We start from the raw sequence: 14,480 nt of genomic DNA, 5'->3' as shown, positions 1-14,480 counted from the left end.
CTGACAGGTGTATAAAATTGAGCACACAACCATGCAATCTTCATAGACAAACATTGGCAGTAGAAAGGCCTTACTGAAGAGCTCAGTGACGGATGCCACCTTTTCCAACAAGTCAGTTCATCAAATTTCTGCCCTGCTAGAGCTGCCCTGGTCAATTGTAAGTGTTGTTATTGTGAAGTGGAAACTTCTAGGAGCAACAACGGCTCAGCCGTGAAGTGGTAGGCCAAACAAGCTCACAGAATGGGACCGCCGAGTGCTGAAGCGTGTAACGCATAAAAATCACCTGTCCTCGGTTGCAACACTCACTACCGAGTTCCAAACTGCCTCTGGAAGCAACATCAGCACAATAACTGTTCGTCGGGAGCTTTATGAAATGGGTTTCCATGGCTGAGCAGCCGCACACAAGCCTAAGATCACCATGCGCATTGCCAAGCGTCGGCTGGAGTGGTTTAAAGGTAGCCGCCATTGGACTCTGGAGCAGTGGAAACTCGTTCTCTGAAGTGATGAATCGCGCTTCATCGTCTGACAGGCCGACGGAAAAATCTGGGTTTGGTGGATGCCAGGAGAATGCATAGTGCCAACTGTAAAGTTTGGTGGAGAAGGAATAATGGTCTGGGGCTGTTTTTCATGGTTTGTACTAGGCTCCTTGGTTCCAGTGAAGGGAAATCAGATTATGTGCTTCCAACTTTGTGGCAACAGTTTGGGGAAGGCTCTTTCCTGTTTCTGAATGCCAATGCCCCTGTGCACAAAGCGAGGTCCATACTGAAATTGTTTGTTGAGATCGGTGCGAAAGAACATAACTGGCCTGCACAGTGCTCTGACTGCAACCCCACCGAACACATTTGGGATGAATTGGAATGCCGACTGCGAGCCAGGCCTAATCGCCCAACATCAGTGCCCGACCTCACTAATGCGCTTGTGGCTGAATTGAAGGAAGTCCCCGTGTCAATGTTCCAACATCTAGTGGAAAGCCTTCCCAGAGGAGTGGAAGCTGTTATAGCTGCAAAGTGGAACCATCTCCATATTTATGCCCATGAGTGTCCACATACTTTTGGTCATGTAGTGTACTTTACTCAATACAACTGTGATGATTTCCTATCACAGGGAAAACTACAGAGAATAAAACAATTGCTTTTCTCTACATGTACTGTATGATTTCCCTGAAGATGACAAGATTTAGGATGAACTTCTCTGCCTTCAAATGTTCCATCTGGTATCAGATGTTGTTCCTGAATCATTCTGCTAGACAATCTAACAACTAGAATTGTCTTTAAAGACCAAGCAGAAACTGTGGGTAAGTGTATGTTTGGTTACTTATCGGTGAGCGGTGGAGGGTTCAGCCTGCATAAATTTACTTTAGCTATCATTCATAGTGAAGTCCAATGTGTCTGGAGGTCAGGCATGACCGATCTTAAGAAATGGGACATCTACCTCACTTTAAAACTGCTCAGTGACTCGGCAAAAATAACAGGGAGGCTGGGAATTCCCCCTCTAGTTCTCGCTTGGCCACACAGAGGTCACTGTCTGTCTGCTGGCTGAGTGACTAACGGGGAGAGGGGTTGTTAATGTAAAGATTTACTGAGTGTCTCAGTCTTTGAGTTAGCCCAGTTAAGATGTTTCAATATCATTAAATCTTGTGAAGTAACACAGACGGTCAGCTTTGCACATAGAGAAATATTGTTTCTTTACTCCTTCGGCAGTGGTCCTCATTCATCATGGTTGACTTGTTGGTCGTGGGCCTACAGTAGGTCTCTATCCTAGTATAGAAGCCTGTGATATCATCCTCATGTCAGTTACTCACCTGTCAATGAGGTCACCCCTCACTCAGTCCTTTCAGTTGGGAGGGCACTGTAATGTAATGAGATGGACTCCTGAACATGGACCTGTCCAATATCTCTCCATCCACAGCCCCAGAGACAGACCACTTGGAACACAGACCTACTGATTCAACCCCACAGTGGTCCTGTCTCACTCCATGCCCAACAAATTGAGCTCTGTCCAGTCCACAACCTTGGCTGTAAACACACCGACTCAGCCAGGAGTGCTGATGGGTCTGGGAATGAGCTGGTGACAGAAGCCAGTGTCCAGGTCAGAACCGAGAGAGAGAGTCCCTGGTCATGGAGGATGGAGGGTGCCCCACTGCCCACCGAGCTGTAGCTCTGCTCTCAGAACAGGAGAGATGTGACCGGTGCGACAGGGATGAAATATGAACTCCTTCAATATTCTGCCTAATAACTGTGTTGACAAGCGGCATGAGTTACCTTCAGGAGGAATGTCGTGGCATTTGGATAATTAGCTGTAAATAGTGTTTTATTATACCTTGCTGGAGGCAATCGGCAGCCTTTTTATTTGTAGCAAAGGTTAGGTGAAGATTTTAGTGGCTCTATTATGGCCGTTAATTTTGCTGGGACCAGAGGTCCTGCATTGGAGGGTTGGAGTCCTGCCATGGCTGGAGACATATTGGATCTGTCAGCCCCCTGGCCACAGTAGAATCCATTACCTCAGACTCAGTCACTCTCTGTCATCACAGAACCAATTTATTTACATAAAAATCCCTGTGTGAACACCCAGCTCTCGCTCGCTCTCTCTCACCCTCGCTGTCGCTCACTATCGCTGTCACTCGCTATCTCTCTCTCTCTGACAGACAGCAGCTTATAGCCAAGTCACTCTATTAGAAGCAGCGTGGAGCCCTGCAATCTCCAGTGTGTGAACACTGTTTATTTTTTAAAAGCTAACAAACTCTGTGTTGGATCTGTTGTTTTGCTGTTTGGCAGTGAATGATATTTTCTTATCAGATATGACATGTGGTTCTGTGCTTTTGTAGTGACTTTGTTTCGTTTTCCCATATCCCACAAGATGGCAAATATAGACAGGTAGAGGTAGCCCCAGCTGAATGCAGTACATGATGAAAGACATACAGTGATGTGGGGAGAAGGAGAGGAGCTGAGATTTAAATGCAATCTGATGTTTTGTTTTCTAACTCCTCTAGGAGTACATTCAGAATATCTTTGTTAAGGCAGATCTAGTGATTGAGACAGTGATCCTCTGCATGGTTTTCTCCCAAGCCAAGTAAATGTCCATACTGTACAGCAGGGGTAGACATTATTAGTTGCTCTCCCCTCCAAATTAAAAGGTTGTGGGGACTGTGATTCCCCTGGTGCCTGTCTCTGTTGGTGGGGGATCTGTGGATCACAGTCAACAGAAACGTGGAGCTGACAGCTGTCTGATAAATTATGCACAGACTATTGTTCTAGGGGTGGACACACATACACACACACACACACACACAGACACACACAGACACACACACACAGGCCCCAACGGCAAGGCTTAAAGGAGGGGAACTCCATAAAGTACACCCTCTGCTCACTCTTCCTCACTCTCCTCTTACACCCACCATCTCTCTTCCTCCCTCTCTTTCTCTATCGCTCTCTTTCTCTCCCCTCTCTTTCTCTCCCTCTCTCCCCCCTCTCTTTCTCTCCCCTCTCCCTCCCTCTCTCTCTCTCCCCTCTCTCCCCCCTCTCTCTCCCCTCTCCCTCCCTCTCTATCTCTCCCCTCTCTCCCCCCTCTCTCCCCTCTCCCTCCCTCTCTATCTCTCCCCCCTCTCTCTCTCTCTCCCCTCTCCATCCCCCTCTCTCTCCCCCCTCTCTCTCTCTCCCCCCTCTCCATCCCTCTCTCTCTCTCCATCCCTCTCTCTCTCTCCCTCCCTCTCTCTCTCTCCCCTCTCCATCCCTCTCTCTCTCTCCCTCCCTCTCTCTCTCCCCCCTCTCTCTCCCCTCTCCCTCCCTCTCTATCTCCCCCCTCTCTCCCCCCTCTCTCTCCCCTCTCCCTCCCTCTCAATATCTCCCCTCTCTCCCCCCTCTCTCTCCCCTCTCCATCCCCCTCTCTCTCTCTCTCCCCTCTCCATCCCTCTCTCTCCCCCCTCTCTCTCTCTCCCCTCTCCATCCCTCTCTCTCTCTCCCCTCTCCATCTCTCCCCTCTCCATCCCTCTCTATCTCTCCCCTCTCCATCCCTCTCTCTCTCTCCCCCCCCTCTCTCTCTCTCTCCCCTCTCCATCCCTCTCTCTCTCTCCCCTCTCCATCCCTCTCTCTCTCCCCTCTCCATCCCCCTCTCTCTCTCCCCCCCCCCTCTCTCTCTCCCCTCTCCATCCCTCTCTCTCTCTCCCCTCTCCATCCCTCTCTCTCTCTCCCCTCTCCATCCCTCTCTCTCTCTCCCCTCTCTCTCGCTCTTCCTCCTCCTTGTTCTTGTTCTTCTTCTTCTCTGTCCCTCTTTCTCACACCTGTTCACCCGCTGTCTCCATTGTTCATAAAGCCAGTGCTGAACCGAGTGGGTCCTCCATCCCTCATATTGTCTACAGATTAAGGAGATGATAGGTGTAGCCCAGGTCCAAAGTCAACTCAGGGCAGACGCCACTGAATGTCTACCCGGCCACACCACTGTGGGAGCCTGTGAGAGTATGACCACGCCTCTCTCCTTTCTACTTCCACAGCCTAGTCTCAGCCTGGCCTAGCATGTCTGCAGGGAGGGGAGGTGACACGGAATACATCAGCCATGGAAGGAACCAGACACTTCTATTTATTTCTATAGATGTCTCTATTCCACCCCTCCCACCACCTCTGCTGGTGTCTGGACAGAGCATTATGGCGTGTGAGAAGGACTGGACTCTTATCACTATCAGCCATCGTTTCCTGTTTTTCTTCTTCACATGTTGCCACGTCGTCACTACCGCAGATTATTCTCAACATTCTGCTAAACCCCCTGTTTCCTTCGTCACATGTTGCCACGTCGTCACTACCCCCGACCATTCTCAACATTCTGCTAAACCCCCTGTTTCCTTCGTCACATGTTGCCACGTCGCCACTACCCCCGACCATTCTCAACATTCTGAAAAAAAAACTGTTTCTCTCTGATCTTCTCAGGTCATAAAAACTAAATCCAGGTTGGAAGACATTCACACAACTTATTTTGCCCAGGCGAATCGTCCGATAGATAGGAAGATTGATAGCTTGACATTTTCCAGCGTGGCGTGCTGAAATGCCGAGGTCATCTTCACTTAACTCAGTGGCACGGTGAAGAGACCCTAGTAGATCTACAGAGATGCTGCTCTGCCCTGCAGTCAGACAGGCAGTAAAAGCACTGTTTAAACTGCACCACAGATCAGCACTGAGACTGACCCTGTTAACACTGGTGCACTCACAGTAAATCCTCAATTAGTCTGAGCTGAGCGGGTGTTGAGCAGGTGTCAACTACGCGCTTGTAAATACATGCCATCTGTATCCGAGTGGATCATAGTAGAATGGAGATGTTGTCAAACTTTGGTCAATAGTTTATAGACTGAGGAAGGGCACACAATCATGGTAATAACAGGTGAAATAACTGTTGGAGATACTGCACATACGTATGTGATTTCTGGTCTCTTCAATCCAGTTGTATCCTGAGAACTTGTCTAACAAAGAAAGAGTAAGAGAGAGACGGATAATGAGAAAATGTGTGGAAGACAGAGAGTGACTCTGAGCCAGACCCAGTCAGTGAGTGTCGCACAGCTCCTCTGCTGATTCGTCTGTTTCTGTAGTTAAAAACACAACTGTTAAACTGGCCCCAGCGGGACCCTTACAGAGCAGAGTGCTACAGAGCGGCACTACAGAGACACCATGAATATAAATGACCCAGTCAAGCAGGGAGCTACACAGCACAGGAGACCCACACTTTCAAAGGACCCCATAGCTAATGAGGGAGGGACATGATAACCCCTGTCCCCTTCCTCTAGCCAAACCCCCCGATGTTTACAGTGACACACATGACATTATTACCTCTTGGTCCTACTTGGTACTGGGTCCTGTGTAGAGGCAGGAGACTGTGTCTCTGTCTCTCACTAATGACTGGGACTTCCTGTTGGACTCCTTGTCTCCAGAGCCCATAGATCAAGCTGCTGTTTGAAGTCTGTTTACACCCCAAAATGTTTCAGCCTCACCATTCGCAGTGGTGGGGGAGGGCGGGCGGGCGATGGTATACTGTTGTCACAGCAACTAGAAATTAATTGGTAATTTGATTAATGCAGTGACAGTATCACGTTTCAGGTAAGACTCAAGTGCAGACTGTGTTGAAGTAACAATGTTTATTACAACAGGAGCAGGCAAACGACAGGTCACAGCAGGCAGGGGTCAGTAATCCAGAGTAGGGGCAAAGGCACCAGACGGAAGGCAGACTCAGTCAGAGGCAGGCAGAGTGGTCAGGCAGGCGGGCTCAGAGTCAGGACAGGCAAAGGTCAAAACCAGAAGAGCGAGAAAAGGAGCGACTGGGGAAAGCAGGAGCTGAGACAGGAGACAAAGGGCTGTGAGACATGAATTTACATCAAGACACATGACAAGTAGGAAGTATACGGAGGGTACGGGGCAACAGAGGACGAACAGCAGAGGAGCTAATGATTTTGGAGCAGGTGAAAAGGTCTCAGCTTCCGGGGGTGTAGCCGTGGGGTTATAGCGGCGTGCCAGCGCATCCGGCTTAACATCCTTGGGTACCGGTCGGTGTTGCAGAAGCAAAGTAGCCCGGGCCTTAATGAACCCCTCCCGGAGGTCCTGGTACTCCGAGGGAATGGTGGAGAGGTTCGGGGCAATTTCCAAGCCCCCAGGAAGATGTACCGGGGCAGGCAGAGCTGATTTCAGGCAATGAGCCTGGCAGAACGGGCTCCAGCCCACGATGGCTCCAGTAGCCCAGTCAATCAAGGGATTGTGTCGCTGGAGCCAAAAGAATCCCAACACCACAGGAACCCGCAGAGACTCAATTAGCAGAAATTGGATCGTCTCACTGTGGTTCTCCGACACTCGTAGGTTGATGGAAGTGGTATGGTGGGTGACCCGGCCTATAGACCGCCCGTCCAAAGAGAGACTCGGGAAAGCAGGAGCTGAGACAAAACATTGGTTGTCTTGACAAACAAGACGAACTGGCAACAGAGAACACAGGTATAAGTACCCAGGGGATAATGGGGAAGATGGCCGACACCTGGAGGAGGGTGGAGACAAGCACAAGGACAGGTGAAACAGATCAGGGTGTGACAGACAGGTTATTAGGCTATTATTTTCATTGTCACATTTTTGTGATTAATGAATCAAGTATACATACAGTTGAAGTGGGAAGTTTACATACAGTTTGGTTGGAGTCATTAAAACTCGTTTTTCAACCACTCCACACATTTCTTGTTAACAAACTATGGTTTTGTCAAGTCGGTTAGAACATCTACTTTGTGCTTGGCACAAGTAATTTTTCCAATAATTGTTTACAGACAGATTATTTCACTTATAATTCACTGTATCACAATTCCAGTGGGTCAGAATTTTACATACACTAAGTTGACTGTGCCTTTAAACAGCTTGGATAATTCCAGAAAATGATGTCATGGCTTTAGATACTTCTGATAGGCTAATTGACATTATTTGAGTCAATTGGAGGTGTACCTGTGGATGTATTTCAAGGCCTAGCTTCAAACTCAGTGCCTCTTTGCTTGACATCATGGGAAAATCAAAAGAAATAAGCCAAGAACTCAGAAAAAAATTGTGGACCTCCACAAGTCTGGTTCATCCTTGGGAGCAATTTCCAAACACCTGAACACATGTTCATCTGTACAAACAATAGTATGCAAGTATAAACTCCATGGGACCACGCAGCCGTCATACCGCTCAGGAAGGAGACACATTCTGTCTCCTAGAGATGAACGTACTTTGGTGTGAAAAGTGCTAATCAATCCCAGAACAACAGCAAAGGATCTTGTGAAGAGGCTGGAGGAAACAGGTACAAAAGTATCTATATCCACAGTAAAACTAGTCCTATATCGACATAACCTGAAAGGCTGCTCAGCAAGGAAGAAGCCACTGCTCCAAAACCGCCATATAAAAGCCAGACTACCGTTTGCAACTGCACATGGGGGGCAAAGAGTGTACTTTTTGGAGAAATGTCCTCTGGTCTGATGAAACAAAAATAGAACTGTTTGGCCGTAATGACCATCGTTATATTTGGAGTGAAAAGGGGGAGGCTTGCAAGCCGAAGAACACCATCCCAACCATGAAGCACGGGGGTGGCAGCATCATGTTGTGGGGGTGCTTTGCTGCAGGAGGGCCTGGTGCACTTCACAAAATAGATGTCATGAGGGAGGAAAGTTATGTGGATATATTGAAGCAACATCTCAAGACATCAGTCAGGAAGTTAAAGCTTGGGTCTTCCAAAGCTTGGGTCTTCCAAATGTACAATAACCCCAAGCATACTTCCAAAGTTGTGACAAAATGGCTTAAGGACAACAAAGTCAAGGTATTGGAGTGGCCATCACAAAGCCCTGACCTCAATCCCATCGAAAATTTGTGGGCAGAACTGAAAAAGCTTGTGTGAGCAAGGAGGCCTACAAACCTGACTCAGTTACACCAGCTTTGTCAGAAGGAATGGGCCAAAATTCACCCAACTTATTGTGGGAAGCTTGTGGAAGGCTATCTGAAACGTTTGACCCAAGTTAAACAATTTAAAGGCAATGCTACCAAATACTAATTGAGTGTATGTAAACTTCTGACCCACTGGGAATGTGATGAAAGAAATAAAACTGAAGTAAATAATTCTCTCTACTATAATTCTGACATTTCACATTCTTAAAATAAATTGGTGATCCTAACTGACATAAAACAGGGAATTTTTACTAGGATTAAATGTCAGGAATTGTGAAAAACTGAGTTTAAATGTATTTGGCGAAGGTGTATGTAAACTTCCAACTTCAACTGTACTTTATCCCATCCATATTGTTTCTTTGTCAGTCATGTGGTTCATTCTCCAGTGTGAATATCTCTCTGGCTCTCTCTGCTCTTTCAGGTGTTCCTATATGAGATTGAGTGTGTGCTCTTTGTTCTTGAATATTCTTGAATATAGTGTGAAAGAGATGCATAGAGAGTGTGCTCTCTCTCTCTAGATTGCTCCAATCATTCCAGCCCCAGGCAGGCCAACACTGTGGCTAAGACTAGCATAGCACTGGCTGTCATGGTGATCAACTACACTGAGCGTAGCCTCCGCTCCAGTAAAGCCTGGCTATCAGCACACTGACCACTGGGACTAAATACAAGCTGTTGGACTACACACTATAATACTGATTATAATAACAGTTCCTGCAAATATAGCTCATCCTTAATTTGCCTGTGACAGGTTTTCCTGAGTATCAGCTCTGTAATACTATCATATTGTTTCTGTTGGTAAGGCGTGCTGGGTGTTTCAAAACTAACGTGGTGGGAAAAGGGATGATTATTCATTGCCAGTCCTCCAATGGTTAAACCTCTGCAGATGGATAAGGCTTTGGCTGGATCCTATAGAATGGAACACCGGAGGAAGTTGTCTTGCTCTGAAGGAGGATCCCTTGGAGCAGTGCCATGGCTAGCCTATGTGGAGTAGCCAGAAAATGCTAACATCCGGTTTTAATGGATACGGTATTTTCAACTTAACTTCCATTTCCTCTGAAAAAGGGAAGTGGGAACTCCACTCAGGTGTCTTTCTACACCTGCTACATTAGGCTATGCCATGGTTCATGGTGGAGCAGGCCTGAGATACTATGCTGTATCTATATACTATGCTGGAGCAGAGGCGGAGGGGGTACGACAGTGGCACTCTGTTTCTGGGAGGGCACTGCCACCCCTTATCAAAATAAGCAGGGCCACCCGACGCCCCACTATCTAACCCTAATTGGCATTACAGTTTGGATGGCTGCATGGCACCGGAGCGGGTACCAAGACCCATCAGAGAATGGCATGTCACTTACCATCAGTGGCTCCATTGGCTGAAGCTTCCCTCTGTTTTAGGAAGCGTAAACATTTGATTTGTTTTTGTTTGTCCGTCTGCCCACCCAATAGGAGAAAGAATAGTTTGGCTTTTCCTAAGAAAGAATGTGACAAAGGTCATGGTGAAAAAAAGCCTAAATTGAACCCAGGGCATGAAACATTTAAAATTCCCTCTACTCTTTTGTTTTATGTCAATCTCTTTTGTGAAAAAGCTATAGAGCATTTCTGTGGACTTTGTGTCTAATTCGACATTGGAGATGGATGCCTTTATGTGGCTCTGTGCACATGGGACTGGGCTCATTGTCACAATGCTAAAGCATTCAAATGAAATTCCTGGAATAATTAAGACTGACAAGATCTCCTTGCTCCCATAAGAGGAAATCATGTTTGTTTGCAGTGACTACAAAAAGCCTCCATGTCACTCATTTTGTCCCCAGCACAATAGGCGTAATTATTGTTAATTAATAAAACTTCCACTGGCATAGTCTGCGGTTAGCTCACCCCGTCGTATTGGGGCAGTCCCTCATGATTATTCAATGAGCGGCTGCTTAATATGCATGAGGGGGTGTATATGGGGTGAGGAGAGGCGCTGGCTCAGAGTGAGGGAGGGAGTGAGTTAGTGAGAGACAGACTGAGAGTAGAGCGTGCTTACTCCTACTCACACACACACACTCAGGACACGCGTGCATGACTGGCTGCACTGCCTTCATGTAAATCCTTTCAGCTATTTCCTGGGTGAGTTTGCGAGACGGAGCAGCCTGGTCAGCAGCTCCATGTGAGCCAGCAGCCCAGAGAGAGAGACAACTTGCCTGGCTGACTGGAGAGCAAGACTGTATGGTGAGATTCCTCCACCATGGGATGCAGCCTCTGTACCCTGCAGAAGCCTGAGGAGCAATACAAACTACTCTATGAAGTCTGCCAGGTAATGTAACCAAGCCACTTCTGCCCTCTTCTGAACAGCTGAACTTTCAGGGCTGTTGAATCACTGCTGATGTCAACTCAAAGTGTAGAGGTTCTACAGATGTTTCGTTGTCTACTGCAAAGTTAATGTATTGAATGTGGTGATTCAAGGTCATACTTTTGCATTACGTCTTGTAAGTACTGATTTATTCACTAGCTGGGATTCAGTTTGATGTGGTTGTAGAGGTTGTAGATGTGTTGGCTTTGTGTTGTAGTTTGGTGTTTTTTTCTTTGCATTGGCCTCTGTTGGTTTGATGCCAGTGTGGCTAGGGCAGATTGAGTGACAGGGTTGGAGTATAGTAGTGTAGTAGAGTGCTGTTGTGGCTGCCTGGCTGGCAAGCTGGATCCCCACTGGTGTTGCAGTCGTGTGAACTCTGGGCGCGAGGTCACGGAGCGGTGGTGAGGAGGTCTTGATAAAGGAGGACTGAGGGAGAGCTGACAGCTCTCTGAATGTGTCTGTTAGTGTGTGCTGATCATAACCCACCTCATTGTCAAGTGACTCCCGACTCAGCCACTTCTGACTTTAACCCCTCGTTCACTTCCGTTTAAAATTTGTTTAACACTAAAGTGCTTAGACTGCAGATGTTTCACTATGATAATAGACAAGAAGTGTTGTATAGGTATTTGATTAATGTAAACAATTGTTTGTTTTGAACAAAGTTAATTTATCAATGAGGAATGAATCATCCCTTGTCCCTATGTTTAGATACAATGAGTATACAAAACATTAAGAACACCTTCTCTTTCCATGACATAGACTGACCAGGTGAAAGCTATGATCCCTTATTGATGTCACCTGTTAAATCCACTTCAATCAGTGTAGATGAAGGAGAGGAGACAGGTTCAATAAGGATTTTTAAGCCTTGAGACAATTGAGACATGGATTGTGTATGTGTGCCATTCAGACGGTGAATGGGGAAGACAAACGATTGAAGTGCCTTTGAACGGGGTATGGTAATAGGTGCCAGGCACACTGGTTTGTGTCAAGAACTGCAACGCTGCTGGGTTTTTCATGCTCAACAGTTTACTGTGTGTCAAGAATGGTCCACCACCCAAAGGACATCCAGCCAACTTGACACAACTGTGGGAAGTATTGGAGTCAACATGGTTCAGCATCCCTGTGGAACGCTTTTGACACCTTGTAGAGTCCATGCCCCGACAAACTGAGGCTGTGAGGGGGAAAAAAGCATGAAGATATAGCCTTCAGAAAATAAATGTAATACTAGCCATCAAGCACACATTTCTGTTTTTTATGAAAGGTAGTTACTTCTGTTCCAGTATACTGTAATACCGACGTTGAAGAAGATCACTTGGACATTGTACAGCCTGGGACTTGTGCTCTGGTCACCAAGACCATGATTAAAGGGAATGGTAGAGTGGGGTACCAGGAATAAACGGGAATGGTAGAGTGGGGTACCAGGAATAAACGGGAATGGTAGAGTGGGGTACCAGGAATAAAAGGGAATGGTAGAGTGGGGTACCAGGAATAAAAGGGAATGGTAGAGTGGGGTACCAGGAATAAAAGGGAATGGTAGAGTGGGGTACCAGGAATAAAAGGGAATGGTAGAGTGGGGTACCAGGAATAAAAGGGAATGGTAGAGTGGGGTACCAGGAATAAAAGGGAATGGTAGAGTGGGGTACCAGGAATAAAAGGGAATGGTAGAGTGGGGTACCAGGAATAAAAGGGAATGGTAGAGTGGGGTACCAGGAATAAAAGGGAATGGTAGAGTGGGGTACCAGGAATAAAAGGGAATGGTAGAGTGGGGTACCAGGAATAAAAGGGAATGGTAGAGTGAGGTACCAGGAATAAAAGGGAATGGTAGAGTGAGGTACCAGGAATAAAAGGGAATGGTAGAGTGGGTACCAGGAATAAAAGGGAATGGTAGAGTGGGGTACCAGGAATAAAAGGGAATGGTAGAGTGGGGTACCAGGAATAAAAGGGAATGGTAGAGTGGGGTACCAGGAATAAAAGGGAATGGTAGAGTGGGGTACCAGGAATAAAAGGGAATGGTAGAGTGGGGTACCAGGAATAAAAGGGAATGGTAGAGTGGGGTACCATGAATAAAGGGGAATGGTAGAGTGGGGTACATTTTACATTTTAGTCATTTAGCAGACGCTCTTATCCAGAGCGACTTACAGTAGAGTGCATACATTTTATTACATTTTTACATTTTTACATACTGAGACAAGGATATCCCTACCGGCCAAACCCTCCCTAACCCGGACGACGCTATGCCAATTGTGCGTCGCCCCACGGACCTCCCGGTTGCGGCCGGCTGCGACAGAACCTGGGCGCGAACCCAGAGACTCTGGTGGCGCAGCTAGCACTGCGATGCAGTGCCCTAGACCACTGCGCCACCCAGGAGGCCAGGAGGGGTACCAGGAATAAAAGGGAATGGTAGAGTGGGGTACCAGGAATAAAAGGGAATGGTAGAGTGGGGTACCAGGAATAAAAGGGAATGGTAGAGTGAGGTATCAGGAATAAAAGGGAATGGTAGAGTGGGGTACCAGGAATAAAAGGGAATGGTAGAGTGGGGTATCAGGAATAAAAGGGAATGGTAGAGTGGGGTACCAGGAATAAAGGGGAATGGTAGAGTGAGGTATCAGGAATAAAGGGGAATGGTAGAGTGGGGTACCAGGAATAAAAGGGAATGGTAGAGTGGGGTACCAGGAATAAAAGGGAATGGTAGAGTGGGGTACCAAGAATAAAAGGGAATGGTAGAGTGGGGTACCAGGAATAAAAGGGAATGGTAGAGTGGGGTACCAGGAATAAAAGGGAATGGTAGAGTGGGGTACCAGGAATAAAAGGGAATGGTAGAGTAGGGAACCATATGGCTCTTCAAGGTCCAGTCAGTCTACATCCCCTCTGTCCTCAGATGAACCTAATAGGAACAAGCGTGTACGGTAGCTGCTGCTGCTGCTGCTGCTGCTGCTGCTGCTATGCCTAATAAAAGTACTAATTCTGTCAGGCAGGGAGAACATAGCTTCATTTATAAAATATAGATAGTCCCTCATTGCTGACTATCTTTTTATTTTTTATTATCTTATGATGGGAAAGATACACTGATGTGTAGTTTCCTTTGTGGCCAGAAGGGGGTTATTCAGATCAAACATGACCATTCCCTCTAGTGTACACATACTTCTTCATTATCTTCTTCACTGTACAATACGATTATTACACTCGTAGAAAAAAGGGTTCCAAAAGGGTTCTTCTGTCCCCAACAGAGAACCATTTTGGTTCCAGGTAGATCCCTTTTTATTTCCAGGTAAAACTATTTTGGGTTCCATGTAGAACCCTATGTGTAAAGGGTTCCACATGAAACTCAAAAGGGTTCTACCTGGAACCAAAAATGGTTCTTCAAAGGGTTTTCTATGGGGACAGCCGAAGAACCCTTTTAGGTTCTAGATAGAAAAAGAAGTGCTAAGAGTGGATATTCATCGTAAATCAGGTATGCACTACCAATGTATTAGTAAGAACACAACTACAGATTTTGTCAGCAGACAAGGCTTTAGCTCCAAGTGTCTGACTCTGACAGACTGGGTTTTAGTCTTATGAGCAAAACCCCAGTAATGTTTTCTAGCTTTGGGTTTTTGTCTCTGTTCTTCCTTGAAGGGCACCAGCTGAGTGTTGTCAGCATATTACATACCCATTTAGTGAGCAGGGTGCTGCTGTGTGGCAGGCTGCATGGTGGCTATTTAAGTGAAGTTAATGAGCAAGCTCTG

At 46.8% G+C, this 14,480-nt stretch overlaps 1 protein-coding gene across 2 annotated transcripts in view; it reads left to right on the top strand.

Moving 5' to 3' along the window:
- Positions 1-14,480, top strand: part of LOC129851134 (E3 ubiquitin-protein ligase PDZRN3-B-like) — a 131,396-nt gene that overhangs the window by 80,099 nt on the left and 36,817 nt on the right. The window contains exon 1 of one of the 2 annotated variants that reach the window (XM_055917441.1): positions 10,413-10,719. The exons of the other annotated variant lie outside the window; for it this stretch is intronic. Coding sequence (XP_055773416.1) covers positions 10,651-10,719 — 69 coding nt within the window. The 5' untranslated portion in view covers positions 10,413-10,650. Of the gene's footprint in view, positions 1-10,412; positions 10,720-14,480 lie in introns of those variants that run through there. 2 annotated transcript variants of the gene reach the window in all.

This window comes from Salvelinus fontinalis, chromosome 3 (genome assembly GCF_029448725.1).
Source record: "Salvelinus fontinalis isolate EN_2023a chromosome 3, ASM2944872v1, whole genome shotgun sequence".
NCBI classification, from domain to species: domain Eukaryota; kingdom Metazoa; phylum Chordata; class Actinopteri; order Salmoniformes; family Salmonidae; genus Salvelinus; species Salvelinus fontinalis.
This window is presented reverse-complemented; position numbering and strand designations above follow the sequence as displayed.